This window comes from Ctenocephalides felis, unplaced genomic scaffold (assembly GCF_003426905.1).
Source record: "Ctenocephalides felis isolate EL2017-DRISC unplaced genomic scaffold, ASM342690v1 CF-g0.4_SCAFFOLD_01170, whole genome shotgun sequence".
Classification (NCBI taxonomy): Eukaryota; Metazoa; Arthropoda; class Insecta; order Siphonaptera; family Pulicidae; genus Ctenocephalides; species Ctenocephalides felis.
Window position 1 is genome coordinate 61661774 of NW_020537324.1, and position 21434 is coordinate 61683207.

General features: G+C 30.5%; 3 protein-coding genes across 3 annotated transcripts in view; all 3 read left to right on the plus strand.

Annotated features, from left to right (window-relative positions):
- Positions 1-5831: 5831 nt before the first annotated feature.
- LOC113367492 (jouberin-like) lies at positions 5832-11933 on the plus strand. The gene is made up of 14 exons (XM_026609095.1): positions 5832-5974; positions 6043-6953; positions 7020-7173; positions 7243-7364; positions 7424-7589; positions 7691-7844; positions 8268-8423; positions 8833-8991; positions 9066-9240; positions 9314-9428; positions 10063-10218; positions 10311-10512; positions 10731-10847; positions 11187-11933. The coding sequence occupies exons 1-14, from the start codon at positions 5832-5834 to the stop codon at positions 11931-11933; spliced, it is 3477 nt and encodes a 1158-aa protein (XP_026464880.1).
- A 1981-nt stretch (positions 11934-13914) lies between these two features.
- Positions 13915-21270, plus strand: LOC113367493 (the record flags this gene model as incomplete). The annotated part of the gene is given in 4 exon segments (XM_026609096.1): positions 13915-14156; positions 14306-15213; positions 15373-19859; positions 21250-21270. Coding segments are annotated over 3 exon segments (5313 nt in total), but the record flags the coding sequence as incomplete, so codon positions are not given.
- A 33-nt stretch (positions 21271-21303) lies between these two features.
- The window catches only part of LOC113367494 (15-hydroxyprostaglandin dehydrogenase [NAD(+)]-like), a 4689-nt gene continuing 4558 nt past the window's right edge, over positions 21304-21434 (plus strand). The window contains exon 1 of the mRNA XM_026609097.1: positions 21304-21408. Within this exon, the coding sequence (XP_026464882.1) occupies positions 21304-21408 (105 nt within the window). The remainder of the gene's footprint in view (positions 21409-21434) is intronic.

A 21434-nucleotide genomic window follows, 5' to 3' on the forward strand; every position in this document is an offset into this window, starting at 1 on the left:
TTGTTGGATTAAGTCGATCATATGGGGTATGATAATAATGTATATATATATATTCAATATATCTTATATATACAACTCTTCTATAATGATGTATGATTAGATACTTTTCCTAAACGGTATTCGATTTTGATAATTCTTTTTAGAGTTTGTCAAGGAAATTTTTAAGATTTAATGAACGATAAAATATAGTAATATTGTAGAAATAAATGGCAAAATTACAAATAATTACTTATCATTGTGTGACATTGAAAACATTTGAACTGTCAACTGCTAGAAATGTCTAGTCACTTAAATTTGAATTAAGCTGAAATTACGAGTCTGGATAATTTAGAATATAATATACAAGAAAAATTTAAAGTCTACATTATCATTGCCGAAAAGCAGCTGAGATGTGCAGAAATTAAAAATAATATAAGATACAGTCAACAGTATATGTTTGGCAGATGAAATTATATAATTCAGTTTAATAAATAACGCACTAAGTCTAGAATTGCATATACATTTTTTTTTAAATTATGCATGCCGCATTTTAATTTACTTTACTAAATTTTTTAACAATATAAAAAATATTTCTATTTATTAAAGAAAAATGATTTAGAATTTTGTTTCATGTGCCAAAAATTCATGCCATTCCTTTGGATATGGAATATTTAGCAAGCTGATCTTAGATTTAAGAGTGCTCATATGGTCATATGTACTAGATTTTTACAAAATTAATTCATCTAAGATTTGAGCATAGACAATAATGTTTATTAAATTATTGATAAAAAAAATGTACTTTAGAAATTATAATTGCCAAAAAGCAACTAATATATCGTACGAGATTATGAAAATTATAGACTAAATTATTGAAGCAATTATGTTGTGTGGTAAAATCAAGTGTGATATTGTTTTTTTACCGCAAATATATTATTTTTTCTGAATTTCTTATACTGCTTATACTAAAACCATAAATGAATCACAAAGGCAGGACATCAAATAGGATACTAAAAAGTATAGGATAGGGTAATAAAAAATTAGGAACTTTTAAATTGTAGACGTGGGTATAGTCTGTCGGGTCATCTAGTATATATATATATATATATATATATATATATGTATATATATTCGAATTTACAAAGGTTTCTTGAAGAAAGATTGAATGTCGGTTGGCAACGCGGAATTTTTGGGCAATTTTGCCGTAAGGCAAAATGCCATTTACAATACACCTGTTATTTTTGGCCTAAGAACACATACTTTTAGTTAAATCGCTCAAAAACCAGATTTAGTGCATTGTCTTTACATGTGCTTTGCAATGAAATAACATTAAATAAATTTACCATTGATTACCATTTTAGTTTAACAGCACTATTAGTAGCATAAGGATTCAAATATATTAAATTGATTTTTTTCTATTTTCTAGGCTGCATATCATGTAGAAAGAACAGGAGTTCGAGTGATAGCCCTGTGTCCAGGATGGACTTCGACCGCTCTGGTAGGTGATATTAAGAAACAACTGATGTCTGCTGATTATGAAGCAGCATGGAAGGCTGATATCGCAAATCAGATTCAACAGAAGTAAGTTCAATGAAAAAGAAATTTAATATAAATTAAAAAAAAATTATTTTCAAATTAAACATTACATACGAGATGTAGAATAACCGAGTAGTAAACACCGAGTGGCGGTAGCAATTTGAAATCCACATTGATTCCACATGGGTGTCACAGCGTTGTGGCACGCTTATGGATTTCAGGTTGCTGCCGCTGCTCAAACCACATGGTGTTTACTGGGAAATTTATACATTTACTAAGTTTATGTGATAGTGTTTATAAATATTTTTATAATTTTGGGCTATATGGATTTTATTTTTACAAACCAGACCAGAAGATGTAGGCAAAGCCCTGCTGCATGTTCTCAGAAACGCCAAAAGCGGATCAGCCTGGATTGTGGAGAATGCTCAACCTGCACGTGAAGTGAGTTTTCCTGGACAATAAACCTAGAAAATAAATAAAACCTACTCTTCGTCGCTAGTATTTATCATTTTCTATTTATTAACATTTATATAAAGTGATTTATTTAATATGAGGATTCTAGGAATATAGTTTTTTCATGATTTGTAAGAAGAGGATTCGAGTCATACGATTTTTTCATGATTTGTAAGAAAGTGGTAAGAAAATATTTTTTTCGAATGGATAAAATAGTAAGCTATGTGATTCTTTTATGAAAATATTCATGATATAGTCTTTTTGGGGTTTTGATGTTTATCTTGAAAATAATACAAACTTTGTACGACTTAAAACTTTTGCAATCAAAAATTAGAAATAAGATTAGAATAACTCTTACCTCAATTTAGTTAAAACATTTCATCACTTAACTAAAAATTAACAAATGTTAGAGTCTCTTAATCGATTTCGAATAGAAAAGTATTTTTAATAGAGCGATTTTTTCATTAAACAAACGAATATCATATTTATCTTAATAAATCAATTTATAAACCTATATTTGTACATTTATAGGCCTATTTATAGGGTTATACCAAAAGGATAAATAATTACACGCTGAAATTTTCATACTTAATAATTTTATTTTGGTATAAGCTAGTTGAAATGATATAGAAATTTCTTACAATGACTATAAACAATTTTTTAATTATGTGATCATAATATCAATAATTCTCAAACGTCTCCTACATTATTAAACAAATTAGTGTTTGCTTTATTTATAGTAGATACTAATCACTCAACAAAAAATGAATAAATTATCATGAAAGTATTACTAAAATCATAATTGAATAAATAATAAATAATATCATTATTAATATATTTATATCTTTAATAGCTTGATGCAGTATATTTTTTGTTATTGTAGGTCAATGTTATAACTAAATGTATTTATTAATAAGGGACTTATTAATAATTAAAATAATGAATAATATAAATATTATAATTTGCTTTAATTAACGTTAAATTATTTTATTTGGCTTATATATAAAAATAACCAATTTTATTGTTAATGTTGCGCTGAAGTCGTTAAAAATAAAAAATTAATACTCATAATTTAGCTAAATATTACAAAGTCATTATGGGGGTTAATTTTAAAATATTTTAAAGTTTTCATTTAAATATTGTATTATAAAACGCAATGATATGTGTTTCTATATAATAGCGTTATGTGATATATATTGTTAACATAATTTAATAATAACCCTTGATTTATTAATAATAAACGCTTATGTATTTTAAAACTTGTTTAATTATGTATTAAGTATCAAAAGTAAATTTGTGATGAGGAAAAAAAGTTAATGAACTCTCATACGAAGAAATTCATCAGGATGCTTTAAATGTTCAATATTGTGATCTGAGAGGGGCTTTAAATAAAATTAATTAATTAATAAAAAATACAAAATATTATGATCTTCGTTTTAAATTTAAATATGGATTTTTTATTTAAACGGCTTTTACCAAATTTTATGGATCATTTTTTACAAAATTTTATATAGTATGATATTAAACAGTCACAATAATTCAGTTGTTTTCTAATAAAAATTGATAGTTTATGATCGATGACTTGAGATCTTGCAACATTATTTCTTGAAACTAAATTTTCACCTCAACTAGTAAATTATTTAGTCAAAAAAATAATTATTTGAATAAAGTATAAATTGTTTTGAAAATGTAGATGGAGAGTTGATTTTCATGTAAGTAGAAACGTCAGTTTTGACATTGATGACGCATATTTTTTTATTTATTTATTAATTATCAATATTATTAATCATTTTGGTTCATTTATTAAATAGTATTATAAAAGTTTTCGCTAGAAAATCAAACTTGCTAATTTTGTTTTCTCGACGTTTCAAGTCAGTCCGGATCATTTGAAACCAAAATTGAAAGCTTATTTTACACACGAAGGGGGAATCAAATTTTAAAGATAAATTTTACACTCTATATTTCTATAAAAAATATTTAATAATATACATCTTATACCATGATCCTCATCTGGGTATAAATATAATTATTTAATGGGCCGAAAATCGAAAATGAAAAATTTTATATATCTTTACGTTTCAGAGGTTTCTGAACATTTGGGCATACCTTAAAAAAATGGATGTATGTATATGTGTGTGTGTGTATGTGTTCGGATACAAATTTTTGTCGACGATTTTGGGAACACGGTTCAACCGATTTGAATGATTCAAAAAAACATTCGATTCCAGCTGATTAATTTTTAAAAGTTAAAAAAAATATTCTTTTTTATAAAATTCAATTTTTGGTAAGGGAAGTTCCATCAATATGCCTTAAGGCACATGCCATACACGACTTGTTACTTTTTATTTAAACGTTTCGACATTTAATATGTGTCGTCACTCAGACAATCATTCCGGAAGGAAAAAAAACACAAAATTGAAACATTTTTTTATTAAAATTTATAAAAAAAATTGCAACAGCCAACATTTTTTGATAAAATATTTATTCTTAATGCGTATTATTGTATGGACAAATAGTACAAATAGCTACATATTGTCATTTTTATGCACTTCCAATGTATATACATATATGTAGTTTGTTTTTATTAATTATATTAACATATGTATTATCTACTTTATTTTAAATTGATGATTTAAAAATTCAATTTGTATAATTATTATAAAGTGTCTAATTTTATTAATTATATTTGGTTTATCTATGCAATGAAGAATTATTTTCCGAAACGTATAAATTAATAAATTTAAGCTCCACAATATATAAAATTGTTTTAGTTTTTTATTGATAATTGAAAATACAAATCTATATTATTAACTTTTCGTAGGGTAAGTTATAGTAATCGCAAAAAATCGAAAATGAAAATTTTTGCATATCTTTACGTTTCAAATGTTTCTGAACATTTTGGCATACCTTAGAAAAAATGGGTATGTGTGTGTGCGGACACAAATGTTCATCGACGATTTCGGGAACACCGATCAACCGATTTGAATCATTAAAAAAACATTCGATTTGTATTGATAAGGAGACATGCTGATTAGTCTTATCCGCTTTCGTCTTTATGCAGCTAAAGCTGTGCGATTGCTTTGGAAAAGTTCCAAATTTCCTAAATATTTCAAAATAAAAAAAACGCTTTTTTCAAAAATTTTAAATTTCTCAAAAATCTAATTTTTTCAAAGTTAAAAAAATAAAATCTTTTAAAAAATGTAATATTTTTTTATTTTGGTACGGGAAGTTTCTGCAATTTGCCTTAAGGCAGGATGCCATGCACCACTAGTTATTTACTTTTATCTTCTAACCGACTTTTTTATCTACACATGCATTTCTAATGCATTTTCTAAGTTTTGAATAACCGTTTCCATAGCAACGAACAGGTTACGTATCGTGGAATATTTTATATCGAACCAAGTGGAGTGAAGCGCAATTAAGCGAAAAGACATAATATTAAATACTGACGAATGAAAATATTGAAATAAATTATAATAATTTAATAGAAAAGACCTTTAATTAAATAATAAGTCCGTTAATTAAATAAGTCATATTTTAATAAGAGCATTAATTAAAAAATAGTTTGTATAAATAATAAATATATGTGCAATGCTCAAAATGTTTTGTGACAAGTGTAGTCTGGCAATTTGAAAATAAAAATAGAGAACTTGGTATTAAAAAATACAATTATTTACATAATTTTAAAAAACGTTAAAAATTAAATATAGAAATTAATGTGTATAAAAGTTTATAAAGTTTCTGATAAAAACGTTGATAATTAATTTACTTATCATCAACTTTTTACTACAAATTCACATTCTGAAGAAATTTATATTCGCCGTATTACACTAGTTTTGTAGATTTTGGTAATGCGAGAAAACGAAATGTCTTCATCTCCTAAAAAAGAAAAAGAAAGCATAAGCCTCCTTAGTCAAACTAAAGCCAGATTTGATGCTGTTTTACGATCAGCTGTTAGAAAATCTGATGCTGCCAAAGCCAGCATCACCACTTCTTCCCTAAAGCGCAGGTAATAAAACAATCAGGCAAATATTGTAAAAGCTTTATTTTATATTTTGATACTATATTTCTTTTTAGTACTCGCGATCAATCAGATCCTAATGCATTTTCATCCCAGCAAAATTTAATAGATGAATCACCAGATCAAGAGATACCGACACTTGAATTATTTAAACAGAAGAAATCAAAGAGTCGAACAACCGATGACAATGAGACATCATTCGTTACAAAAACACCATCTCACAGTAGCAAAAAATCTCAATCAAATGACTTCTTTGAGTCGTCGTCATCAAGAAAGCCGTCTACTATTATTTCTGCATCACGCTCCAAGTCCAACAAAGCAGTGTTGAAACACAGTAGAAATAATAGTAGTTCTTTCGAAAGCAATGATGAATCGTCTTCAGATGAACAATCTCAAATCAATCGTAAAGATTCCAACAACATTCCTACAGCCTCGTTTGTGGATGATAATCATGACACAGAACCCGAGGAAGAGCATGAACTTCAAAAACCAAAACCACTTCCCCGTCGAAAATCATTTATGGTTAACGATTCAATGGAGCTTCCATTAGAGAAACCAGTACCAAAAACAAGACAAATTTATAGCAGAAAGAATTCGTCTGATGACAATAAAATCGAGCTAACTAAAAATGAATCCAGGAGTAAAAGATCAGTTAAAAGTAGATCATCCAGATCTCAAAAGCAAATGGATGTTCCAAGCAGCAAAGGCGATAACAAAAATCAACCCTTGGCGTCGTCTCATGAAAATTTGTTTGAAAAATCTGATGAAAATATCAAAGATCTACTTAATTCTCGATCTAGGACAAAAAGTGTTGGACCTCAACATCGAAGCAAAAGTAGAAAAAAACGGGAACTTCTTGGTGCCGATTCAACTCCGATTCGAAAAAGTGGTAAAAATTTTGGAACTAAGGATTCTGAAAAAGATGATGATGAAGTTGTTGAAGGTCGCTCTTACAAAAAAGTTGTAGGTAAAATATAAATGATATTGTTTACATTTTATTTCATACAAAATTGTATAACCCACAATTTTTAAGGTATCATCGTTCACAATATGTCTTGGTTAGGCCGATCACTATCGAAAGGGTTTTTATTGCGGCCTTTTGTCAGAGTATCAATTTATAAAACAACTATGAATAAACCTTTACACGATCCTATGAAATCCCAGCATTTCAATTGTTTGAGTAAAGAGTGAGTAGAAATTTATAAAATATTAATTATAGTTATATAATATCATATTTATTTTAATACAACTTTCAGGATTACTCCAAAATGGGAAGAACTTTTTGTATTTCCTATAGATTATGATACCATAGAAGACAAAAACACAATTTTGTTTTTTGAAATATTCGATATGAAAGTTGGTTTCAAAAGATCGCAAGGTAAGTCATGCTAAATTATTATTTGCAAGTAAATATAAATGAAATGCATTTATTTATAGATGTAGAACATTGCTTGGCATGGGCATTTTTAAAACCAATCGGTGTTAATGGAATGAATAATACTCATAACAAATTGCAATTGCAACTCTATAAACCTAAAACTGATGTTAGAGAAACTGAAGGAATACATGTGTTTGATTGGTGGTCATCAACCAGAAGAAAAAAGTAAGATTAGGAACGAGCACAATTTTAGTTATATATAATATGAAATTTATATATAAATGATAATAATTTTTGACAAACGTGTACGTTAAAATTGTTCTTAGATATCCAGGGACACTATATGTTACCGTCAAAAGCAAACGTAGAAAAAAGTCGGATTTAAAACCAGCATCTGAAGAAAAACAGCAGGAACGGAGCAAAAGTCATAATGATTTAACAAACGAAAGAACCAAGAAAATTGCAAAGGAAGAACCAAGGGTAGGAAAAAATTTATTACATTTTTTTAAGTAATATAATATATGAAAATCTTCTTGGTTTCAAAGTTTTTCATAGAAATTCTTTTTTGTCTGGTGCAAATTTTATTGACCAATTCTTCCAATAATCTAATCTTCAATAATATTCTTGACTTCACAAAAAAAACAAATTTGAGTATTGTCGTTATTGTTATTTTTAACAATAAAACAAAGAAGAATCAAATCTTGTTTAACAATATACTTTGAACTTCAATTTGTTTGAGATCGCATAATATATTTTTTTAACTAAAAATAAAATAGATTTATCTTTATCAACTGTATCTGAATGCATAGCGTTACTGAAATCTATCTATATATCTATCCTTTGTACAAAACTGTATCTAAAAGCATAGCATTACTGAAATAACTATTTCCTATCATGTTATAGACTTATTCCTGGTCCAGAATTTCGGGTCAAGTGTGTAAATTGCCTAATTGTCGTTTGGTAAAATTGCCTACCTTAGACAAGGGCAGTTTATCAATTCGCTTCAACCATGCTGGTGATTTATTGGCATGCGCATGTGCTGATACTTTCAATATAAATGTAAGTAATAAAATTATATTTTTAGAATCGTACTTTTTTCAATGCCAGTTTAAAACGAATAGTTTTATCCCCTACCCTCATGTAATGAATAATTTGCAGATCATTGATTTTATAAGAAACTTTTGTAATATAAAATTTATTCTAATTCTATTTATATACTGTATTTATTAAATAGGAATATTAATTATTACAACAATACATATTTAACCATTTTTGCTAGATTTTTTTAAAGTATTTATATCAATCATGTTTGTCATTCAACTGGTTATTCAACTTCAAATTCTCTTATTTGCATTCCAAACAAATAACTTTGTCGCGTATAAATCATGAATCCTCAAATCAGTTTTTTACGTCTGAAGGCAAAACATATTGCTTTTTTTTAATTTGTTTTTTTTATGTTTTTTATTAGGTATACGATATTCCTGGAGGAACTTTTCGTTTTGAGCTAACTGGCCATCAGGGTCTGGTGTACGACATATGCTGGACGCACAACGACATGAAGCTACTCAGTGCATCTTCTGATAGAACGGTTTGCATATGGGACATGATTGAAGGAAATTTATCTCAGGTGTGTAGTAATAGATATAAGAATAAAATTGAGGAATTGTTGCAAAATATTTTTAACATTATTTTTTATCACAGTTACTATCACATCCCTCGTTTGTATATGCCTGCGACGTGACAGTATCTTCAAGACTGGCAGTGTCTGGTTGCTTTGATCGTATAGTGCGAATTTGGCAACTTGCTTTGGATCCTATGTCTTTTTCTGAACCGCCGTCGTATGAATTATATCAAGAACTACCAGATGAGCATAAAGGTAAATTAATTGCTGAAAATAGTATTATTTTTATACAACATTTCATTTAAAACTGTTTGTGGAACCAAACCAGGATACATCACTGCAGTTTGTTTTGGATCGGACAGCAGGACTGTGTATAGCGGTGATAGCGCAGGCATTATCAACGAATGGTCAAGAACTTCTGAAGACTTTTGGCAGTGGACCAGGTGAGTAAACATCTATGTAATAAATAAGTTATTGGCAATTTTTACTACACAATAAGCGCAATTGCAAGATATTTTTGAAATATTACACGCTAATGTTAAATAAGTCATTGTTAATATTTTGTATGATGAGTTATTATAATTAGCTATCTTGACCTTACTACTTGAACTTTAGTAGCATGACAGACAAATGTTATGGCAAGGCCATGTTACTATCCAACTTCTATACATTATGCTACTGAACCATATTGAATTCTGCCAAAATGTCATGTATTTGCCGTACATTCAGGCGTTGTACACATAAACTGCAACGTCACTCATATGTTATGAACCTGAGTCAAAAAGATCCTGTTATTTAACATCGTTCTTTTGACATTTGTGGGGTTTCTAGATTATGTTTTCTATCTGACTACATGAAAAAATCGTCTGACTGCACAGCAACCACATGGCTTTTGCCAATATTTAGAACGAATTAGAATTAGAAACAAGCCATAAGAATTAGCCTTGCCATAACATTGGTCTGTCATGCGGCAGAATAGGTCCCTCAATCTTGTATTATTACATTTTTTTTCTAATTTATACAATGCATACCATTAGTATTTTTACATTATTCAACTATATTGATTACTGTAACTAGACATATGTGTCCGGAACTCAATGCTGTGGTGAACCGTCTTTGTTTGCATCCATCCGGAGAACGTCTTCTGGTCCATGTTCGAGATAATATTCTACGGATTATACATGTTGAAAGAGCTACCGTTGTCCGTTTACTGAAAGGTGCTACAAATTTTAGGTAAAGTAGTAAAAACATCAACTTTCTTTTATTCACATATAGTGCCACTTTCTATTATTTGTCCTTACCTAGTACGTTTGCTACCTTTCTAGAATCCAAACATCGGCTTGTTTCTCTCCTTGCGGCAATTTGGTGCTAGGTGGCAGTGAGGATGGTTTGGTGACCGTCTGGGACACCGATAGTGGCCATCGAATAGCAGTTTACAAATTTCCATGGATACCAGTGCAACATGCAGACCAAGAAGAGAATGATGAACCTATCACCGCCATGGCAGCTGTAGATTATCATCCGAAGGTAACTTAGTTTAATAAAAACAAATTTTAAGGTACATTATAAAAATGTCAAAAGTTGTATAAATTTACAAATCGTTGGAAATCACTTTACCCAATATGTAGCACACTGGATGTAATATATGCTTATAGTCCTTTTTATGTAACCTCTTGATAAAATATTGATATCTATAATTATTTTATGTATAATTATATCATGATATTATATTTTTTTTTATCAAGGGCCATGCAGCAGCATTTTGCGCTTATGGATTCAGTACCAGCGTCTACGTGTGCAAATATGATAGAAATGCTGATTCTAATGTCATTGGACTTACACTGTTTAAAGAAAGATATAAGGTATCTCTTATGTTATAAATTAACAAAAAATGGTTGGCAACATCATAACAAATTGTTCTAAATTCAATTCATTTTAAAAAAGAGCACGTTTACTCCAATTAAATTATCTTAGAGTATGCTGCTGTAAGATAAATAACCAAGTATCTAACAGCACACTTCAACTAGAAATAAAAACCTTTTAATTTGACTGGTTAAAAATATATTGGGCGCACGTTAAGTTCAGATCTGGCATTGTGCTATTCATAGAATGAATGTTTAGTAAAAATAAAATTTGTTCTATATTATTTACCCTGTATAAACTAAAAATTGCCTTTCCCCCAATTCCATTATATCTTCCAGGAATCAGAGTTCAACAGTAATGCAAGTGAAATATCATTAAATCATCAACCAGTGCAGTCAGAAGAGAAACAGAAAACCCACAAAAGATCACCAGAGTCTGATGCCATATATCAAAAGCATAATGAAACATCAAATGATGATTTAATTAAACCTAGCACAAGCCGAGCTGGTCAAGATGGAATCAAATTATCGGCTCTGATCAGGAAAATAGACAATATTCTGAGTCCAATAAAAAGGACTATTTCTAAACCACAATCTCCTGATGGATTAATAGACACTAGGTTTATGAACACTCTCAGTGAAATGAAAAGTCAGAAGCTGAAAAAACAGCCTAAGAATACTCGTCAAGAACCTGTAAATGAAATAGTAGTCATTGGTGAGCCTCATCAACCTCCGATGCAACCAGGAAGAAGTTTGAATAAGAACCATAATTTGGAAAATAATAAAACAAACTTTAATACAGCTATATCGCAAGACAGTCTTATGACTTCTAATAGAAACCATGAAGATTCATCTACTGCTGCTTCTGACGACGAGACTATTACATCAAGAAATGAAGCTAGCAATGCCAATAATCGAACTTATAGCATACAAAATAATTTCGAAGAAGATTTAGTCCAATCGTCGAGTTTTGCAGAATCTTTGGTGACAGATGAGGATTCTAACAATGATTCACCACGAGCCAGAAGACGAAAACAAATATCTGGTAAAAAAGTTGTTTCTCATAAGGGTAAAAGATGGAAATAAATTGAATATATGAAAGAAAAAGAATTAGTCAAAATATTGTGATATATTTGAAATAAATTTTAAAAAATTGATCAATTTTTATTCACTTGTGGCTAGTATTAAAGATATGAATTATGGAGCTGAGATAGTTGGGAAAATAAATAAATAATAATAATATCAATGGTAAACATATCATGTTTATTATTGGAACTTTTTTATTCCCTTTATAAAAAATGGTGTTGAAAGTTATTAAAATAAATATCAGGATTTATAATTGTATAACTTTATGCCTATTTTTAACTATAAAAAACAACAAAACTGAAACTAAAGTTGTAAACAATTATTTATTATTTAAATAATTATTTCTCAATGATTTGATTAAAATTTTAAACATATTTATTAACAGCTTCAACAAAAATAATAGATAATTATTATTTTGTGAATGTATAAATTTTAAATATTTAATTTTTTATAAAACGTATGTGTTACGTTGTAAATTTTGTATAGATGGTTTGGAACCCAATATTTAAAAAAAATAATATCGAATCCTAGTGCCAGATTGATTTTATGCGGAAGAAAACTTTCATATCTATTTACATTAATACGACTTTTAAAAATTTTTAATAAAATTTCGAAAGTATTATTCTTTTTTAAATGATTGCGCTTATAGGGAATCTTACAAGTTTTTTTATGTATATCTTATAAGAATTTTGAAAGAATTATGAAGGTGATGTGAGAGTACCACAAAATCAATGATTTCCATTTCGTTACCATTTCATTACTACTATTCACTTTTTTATACCTTTTAGGCATTTTTAACTTCCCTAAGGATAAGTTATTCAAGCAAAAAATTCGAAAATGAAAATTTTTATATATCTTTACGATTTAAAGTTTTCTGAATATTTTGGCATACCTTAGAAAAATTGATGTAGGTGTGTGTATATATGTGTGTGTGTGTGCGTGTGTGTGTGCGGATACAAATTTTCGTCGACGATTTCGGGAACACCGATAAACCGATTTTAATAATTCAAAAAAACATTTGATACGTATTTATAAGGAGACTTGTTGATTAGTTTTTAGCAAAGGCAGGTCTAGCCGTACTAAAGATGCGGGGCAAAAAGTGCCAAAAACGGTAACTCAGTTTTTAAGAGAACGGAGCGTTCGATTTTAATAATTCAAAAAACATTTTACTTGTATTGACAAGATGAAAAACTGATTAAATTTTTTGGGAAGGCAGGTCCAGAGGTTATGGACTCTTAATAAAAATAAGTTTAAAAAATGTTATTTGGCGGTCAAAAATGTTTATTGGACATATGTACGTTAAATTATCAGATATTTTATAGAGATTTATATAATGTGTACACATTTTGTGTAATTGTTTTTTGCGTTTCGTACTAAGATTTTTAATTACGGTACGGGAAGTTCCAGCAATTTGCCTTAAGGCACGATGCCATGCACCCCACTAGTTAAGGTTGTCTCTAAACTATTTTATTTTGTCTTTTTTGGCAAAGATTATGACCTGTCTGATTTTTTAATTGTTTATAAATTAAGCATTAATGCTTAATATAATTAAAGCTTAATAATTATGTATACATAATGCATTATGCAAACATACTGCATAATATTAATTGAGGTTACCTCTAAATTACTTAATATGTCTTTTTAGCAACCATAAATATGCCTAATTTTTGTTGTTGTATATAAAGTAATATGATATGCATAAGCGCCGTAGTGCATTAAGATATTATTTAAGATTACCTGTAAACTACTTAATTTTGACATTTTTACAAATGTGCCTGATTTTTATTTTGTAAATAAAATAAGTAATATGCAAAATCAATAATTATACACGGTACAAATATAAATAATAATGGATTATGCACATGATTAGACATTTAGAACATGTCCGTAATGAATAACGCCCGTATAATGCACATGAATCGAATGCAACACGCAACACGTCATTACGCACAAATTACTGTTTTCAATGGCCAACTTCACGGCGAACTGTTAACCAAACAAAGTGAAATAGAACAACGCTATTTCGTGATAAACTTTGTAAACTTGTTTTATGTAATTTAACTATTGTAATGTGATTCGAATATATCACAGTTTTAATTACAATTACATTTTTAATTATTTGTCACTTGGTGCTTTGTTAAAATATAGTGTTGATAACAGTGAAAAGCTGAAAAGCAAGTATAACATGATTACATTTTTTATGCCCAGTGAGATAACCCAGCGGTAAGACATTTGTTATTTTTCTTCTGTGAGCCATTGATAACGTTCCATCACTTAACGTTTACGATATTTGATTATATGAATAGAAAATATTATATTTTTAATCAATCCAAAATAGTTTGCCACATCAGTGATCTTATCATTATTCCCAGGTAATTAGCATCAAGGAATTGCAATCTAATATGCACATTAGGATGTTACAATGTTATAAATAAGAAAAGTATATGAATAAAATAAACTAATATATACAAAATCATGGAGGATAATTTTCAAAAGAAAGTTGATATTGATTGTTCTTCAAGTGTTCAGTTTGAAGTCATTCCACCAGATGTTGCAAACATACCTCTGCCTGAGGATGTGTCCCAAATTCCTCTGCCAACTCCGAATTTTGCACAAGAATCACCTATAACTTACAATGCAATCCCTATAATAAGCGAAGGAGACTCTACGACAAAAGTGAAAGATGAATTTTATGACGTACATAATTCTACTATAAAAGATATGAAGTTTGAAAATGAAGTTGATAATTCACAAGAACTATATAAGGATAAAACTGCTTGTGATAATCTCACTACTAGCATGCATGCAGAGTCAGTGGGAAAGTTTTTACAACCTGACATAAATGAACAAGTCTTACGTTATCAAAATGAAGCATTTGCGAGAAGTGGCAATGCAGAAACTCATTTTAGTAACCAATTCTTATCAGTTAAAGATGAATCAATACCAGTTCAAGAAGTGAACTTAGTTTCTGAAAGTGTTTCTACTTCGGTGGAACCCAAAAGTGAAGTTTTGATTTCACAAGGTGAATCTAATGAGGAATGTCTCACTTCTCAAGTGGATGATAATGTAGCAACAGAAAGCATTAAAACAGAAAATGAAAGTTTTGTATCTGATACAAAAATGATTCAGTCTGAAACTGCAGCTTTTCAAGAACAAGGCAGCGAGACAAAAAATGCAGATGATTTCTCCCAAGTGTCTGTGACTCTTGATGCAGCGATTGACAAACAATTTATCCAAAATACAGAGAGCATTACACCCGAAACAGAAACTTTGAAGCCAGGTTGTACTTTCAAAACAAAAACTGTAAGTATTTCTGAAGTAGAAACTAATCATACTCTATCATTTGCAGATTCTAATACTGATGTATTAAATTTAAATGTTGAAAATGTTTCTGGAGAAAAAATTGAAACAGAATCAATGATTACCGAATCGTATGCAGAAAATACTAGCACAGAAAGAATTTTATCTGAAGATGAGTCAATGGTAACTGACTCCTATGCAGAAAATACAAGTTCAGAAGAAATTCTAATTACTGAAAGCTCTTGCCAATCTAAAAGTTTAGGAAATGAATCAATGATAACAGATTCTAATGTAGAAACTAGTAATGAAAGCATCATACCAGAAGTGGCACCTTTAAATGTTACATCTCAAGCTGTAACTTTTCATTCTAATCATGAAACTACCAGCAATGAAGCCATAACAACTTCTGCAGTAACATGTAATGATGGAAATATTAATTCCAGATCTGAAATCAATTATTATGATAATGTAATATGCACTGATGAAAATGACCTGATGAAAGCTGAAACATTCTCAAATGAGATTGATACATCTCAAGTAGATGGTTCTCAAGTTGATACAAATTCTGAAAATATTACTTCTGAAGTTCTAAACGATAGTTTTGCTTCCAAAGATTCTGATCCCGAAATGTTTAATTCAGATACCAGTAGTGTTCAACTTATGTTTCCAGTTACTGAAACTAATCCAAATTTGATAATGGAAAAACATGAAGATACCTCAGCCCAGGAATATTCTGATTGTGCTGAAACAAAAAATAGAGAGGAAGTTGAAGTACAGAACACGCTTGCAGAGTATGTAAGCGCAGTAAATATTAATAAAGAAAGCCCCTTAATCGAAGTAACATCTCATAATGTAAATATTGTTAGTTCTGAACAATTTGATCAAAGTAAAATTCAAGAGAAAAGTGAATCGAATCCCCAAACAAATGAAGACTTTATGCAGTTTGTTCCTCCTCCTAATGATAACACAGTGTCTAATGATCAGGAAATAAAACCACAAGTTTCACAAGCAGACATTGAGTCAACAAATACATCTGGATTTAACGAAAGTAGTTCTGAGAGGTTACAAATAAGTGATGATAATATTGAATTTGTTGTTGATAGCAAAGAAACCCCGATTTCCAAAACAAACTTAGTTGATTACATTCAAACACACGATCCAACTATTGAGGAAGATGTAGCTACTGTTCAATATATTGTAACTAATGATAACGAACAAATAATAGAGCATGCTAAAGTTGAATATGAAAATGATAATGGTGCAGAGAATGTTCTTCCAGAAGGAGTACAGTATGTTGTTTCTGAAGCTGCAAATGGAGATCCAAATGAGCAGAGTTATGTTCAGTACGTAGTTGCCGATAATACAGATGATAAAATGACTCATTTTCATGCAGTTGCTGAAGGTGAAAGTGGGAATCATCCTGAATATATACAATATGTTGTTTCTGAAGGTTCAAATCAAGAAAACATGGTACAATATGTTGTAACTAGTGCTGGAAATGACAAAGACATTCCACATCATGTGAATTCTGAAAATTTTGTTAGTTACATTGTTTCAGATACTGCTAATGAAAAAGATGTATCAAGAGATGAAACCTCGGACCAGGCTGCTATCACTTATGAAGTGATTGATGAAAGTTCACAAGAGCCAACTGCAGTTGTCATAGAAGAAATGGAAGTTGAAAATAATACTAATGATCAAAATGAAGATATTGAAATTTATGTTATTGAAGATGACAATATGCAGGTTATAGAAGTGCATGTAGAAAATCCTAATATGAAAAACTCTGATAACACATCAGAAGATAAATGCAAAACAGAATCTAATAACCGAAAACGAGCGCCCACTGGCAATTATATTGAAGTAGTTGATGCCAAGGGTGATACAACTGCAAAGTTGCCTTGTCATGTTCTTGGTAGAAACTTAAAAAATCCAGAAGCTGATGTTTTAAGTAATGGCAGAAACCCTCCGAAGGTTAGACCTGGTGTAAAAGTGCCACCTTTAAGTTTGACAAGTTGTATTGTATCATCAGAAGAAATAAGTGAAGAAATTGATAAGAAATTAAAAGCCGAAGTACCAGTTTATGATAAACCCAAAGTTGGTGATATTTTATTCAAGCATAAAATAACTAAGAGATTAGCTGAAAAACTTTGTACAAATCCAGGAAATGTACAGAATTCTCCAAATAATCCTAAACCCAATCAAAATTTAACAAAAGCTTCACCAAATACTCGATTGGCTAAAAAGAATTTGTTGTCAAAAACAAAACCCAAATTAGACAATGCCGATCTTTTAGCTATTTTAGAAGGCGATGAGGATCCAGATTGGTCAGAATTGAAACCTGTGGAAACAGATCAAGCTCCTCCTATTTTGCAAGCAATTGAGAAAAGTATCATATCTGGACATAGTGGTAGAAGCCCGCCCCCGGTTTTAGAAGCCCAGGCAAGAAGTAATACTTCGAGAGCATTTTTAAAACTAGATTCTGAAGAAAAACGACGCTTGGCGCAACATCAACTATTGAATTTGCCAAATGTTCCTAACATATGCTCAAGCAGGCCACGTGGTAGGCCTAAATTAACAGATTACAATCCACTTAAACATACGCTTCTGAAGAATGCTGGTATGGCAGTGTATACAACTCCTCGATCAAAAGATCCTCCAAAAACATATAGTAACAGAAAAGCTAATGATATTATTAAAACACTAGTTTCTGATTGGGATGAGGAATCCAAAGATAGTCAAAAAGAATCAACAACAACAACAAAAGATCAATCATCAACAACAAATTTGACAAATCCCACGGAAAGCACTAAAAAGCAAGTGGAACCAAATGAAACAACCAAAACAAAGTCGCAACCTACTGAGGAGAAAACAGTGAACAAAGTAGGTACAACTGCGGCCACTAGTTCTAATGTGAAATCTACATCAACAGCTGTCACAAAACCTATCCCAAATACTACTGCTAAATCACCATCTGTAAAATCTACAACTGCTGTTTCAAAATCTACTCCAACACCAATAAAAGCTGCACCAACAGTTGCAACGAAAACGTCAGCACCTACATCAAAATCTTCATCATCTGCCAATTCCTCAAGTACAACTGTTGCAAGAGCTTCTGAAACAACTGCAACAAAATCTAACCCGCCTGTTACAGTAAAACGTAAAAATTCACCATCAACAAATAGTCCACAACTGGGAATAGTACCCAATAAAATAGCTAGAGTCATAAAGAAAAAAATTATTTGGGATCCAGATAATCCAATGACATCTTCAAGTTTATCACCATCCTTAAAAACTGTTAAGCGAGACCCTCAAAAAAGTTCTTCTGAGAATTCTCCAAACAATGTGAAAAAAGCAGCAGACATTGCTGTTAAGAAAACAGTTGTGAACTCAACTGGAACTAAGAAACAAGTTGAGAAACAATCAACAGAAGTGGAAGTTAAGAAAGAAGATGCGCAAGAAGTTGAGATGCAGGAAGCTCAGACTCCAGCTAATGCAGTTGGCAGAAGATCTAGATTGATTCGAAAAGTTCCTCATAAACCTATTAACCCCAATAGAAGCCTTGTTTCTAAATCTACTAGTCCCAGTCCAACTATACCGAAGAAGAAAAAACTTACTGAAATAGACAGACTGCTAAGTGATGAGGGAGCTGTTAATATGATATATTCTGTAGAGCGCAGAAATAATAACGCTGAAGTTCCCGAAATTGTTACCAAACCAAATAAGCGCTTATTGATATCTCTTGAAAAAGAACGCAGGAATTTACTTTCTAAAGCTAATATCATCAAACAAGCTGTTCTCAGACATAGTTCGACTGCTGTAGCATCGAATCGAAACAAGAAACCCTTGCGATTTAAAAAATCTGCAGTTGGTAAGAGGAAAGTGGTTTCATTAAAGAAAAGGAGTGATCAGACAAGAAACTCAACGCAATCCTCTTTGGTAGAGGAAAATGCTGAATTTTCATTTACATCAGTAAATGAGTCTAGAATTATAAGAAGGCATTCTTCAAGCTCTTTTTCCAGTACATGCACGAGTCCCAGGAGACTTAGTGTTGATGGTAAAACTGGACCAAACGCAGAAGAAAAACTAATTGAAGTTACTGCAGAGTCAGAATTATCAAAACCTTTGAAAAAGCGCCAAAAAGGTGGTGTTCCAATTTACTCGAGACCCGCAGAAAGCGAAAAATCCTACAAAGGTAAAACTAAAAGTACAAATCCTGAACAAGTCGCAAATATCACAGAAGAAACAAAAACTACCACTAGTCCTAAAGAGGAAGAAAAAGTCGGTAAAACCATGAGTACCAGGTCTAACAAAAAGGTTATCAGTGATTCGAATCTTGATGAAAATAAATCGCAGGAAGACCCGCCTGATCGCGTTTCGGAAGTTGCAGACGCCACTGAGAAACCTGCAATCACGGAGGATGACACCAGTTTAAAAGATGAAGCTGTTAAAAATGCCGCTATATCTAAAAAGCTTAGAAAAACTTCTGCAATTGAGAGTGAGAAAACTCAAGTTTCCAAAGAACAGAAGACTTACGAAGAAATTAGCATTCGTAAACATGAAACGCTAGTTCAAATTATTTTAACACCAACTTCGACCAAATTCAAAAATTCATTGAGTAATCAGGTACGTAAAATGTAAATAAAAACATTAAAACCCTTTTCACTCGGCTGTCTTTAAACAATGACTCAGTTCTTATTGTATCGTCAAATACACTTCATCAAGATTGAGCAAACTTAATGCGGTTCTTTAAATATTTTTGGCGGCTCGCCTAGCATATCTCAAGTAGAATTTTATTTATTTTATTAAGTTTATTCCATCAATAAATTAATCATAATGCATTATTAATTTCCTGAGGAAGTTTGTTTTTATCAAAAAATCCGATTCGCTAATTTTGTTTTCTCGACGTTTAAAGCCATTCTGAATCGAATGAGACCAAATTTGGAAAAAGTATGTGTGTGTGTATGTATTTGAACAGATTTTTTGTCGTAAATCGACGTTTTCTCGAAAACGGCTGGACCGATTTCAAAAATTCAAAAGCCATTCGATGTATCTCGATGAGGACTAGCGTTTATCAATTTTGCGCGACGATCAGCCAAGCCGTTTCTTTGTAAATCGCAGAAAAGTGAAAAAATGTCGTTCACGTTTTATCCCGCATTTCTGAATCTATTCTGAAAATTCAATAACCGTTTGAAAGATATTGGTTGGGAATCGTGCTTATTAGTTTTTGGTAAAGATTGGCCGGAACGCTATTTTGTAATAAAGTGTTAAAAAAAATTTTCGACGATTTTTATGATTTTTTTGACGGTAGATACCATAATCATATAGATTATACTAAAATATTACGGCCGTACGACAAGTCGTTTAATTTTAAGAATTCTTCAAAGTTCTAATTTTTGAAACTTTGAAGAATCGTTTTCTCAAAAACGTCTAAACCGATTTCAGTAATTTAAAAGCCATTTGATGTATCTCAATAAGGACTATCGTTTGTCAGTTTTGTGCGACGATCTGCAAAGCCGTTTCTTTGTGATTTGAAAAAAGTGTTACACTTTTCGTCCACATTTAAGCTCATACTATCGAATCTTTCTAAAATCAAAAACTGTACGAAATATATTAGTTGGGAATGATACTGATTAATTTTAGATGAAAATCTACCGAGCCGTTCACTTGTAATTAACTGTTGAAAATTTTTTGTTTTGGCGATATATATCATGGTCTTATAGAACTTACTAAAATATTACGGCCTTACAATAGTTTAATTTTACAAATCATCAAAGTTTGAGAAAATGAGTAGTTTTTTTTTTTTGACGTTTTGTTAAAATTAAAATTAGACGATGGTACTTATAAAGCAGAAGCGAGTACTTGGTCCTAAACCATTAAAATCTTACGGCAACTGGTTCAATTATAAAATTTTACAGAATGCGGCCGAGTGGAAAGAGTGATAAAAATCTGATAAACATCATTATCTTTTGAATGATTCATAGTGTGTGATTCAAATTATGATCTTATGTTTAAGGTTGTTCAAGAATTGTGTGAAGTTTTAAAGAATTATCAAAAGACTCATCATGTAATGGGTACTCATAACTTCTTCAGGCAGTATTTTTTGCCAAGGATTGGATTACTCAAAATTATTACAGACTTCATTGGAAAAGCGTCAGCAGTGGTTCAAGAAACTGTGCATGGTGTTGTGTAAGTATCACA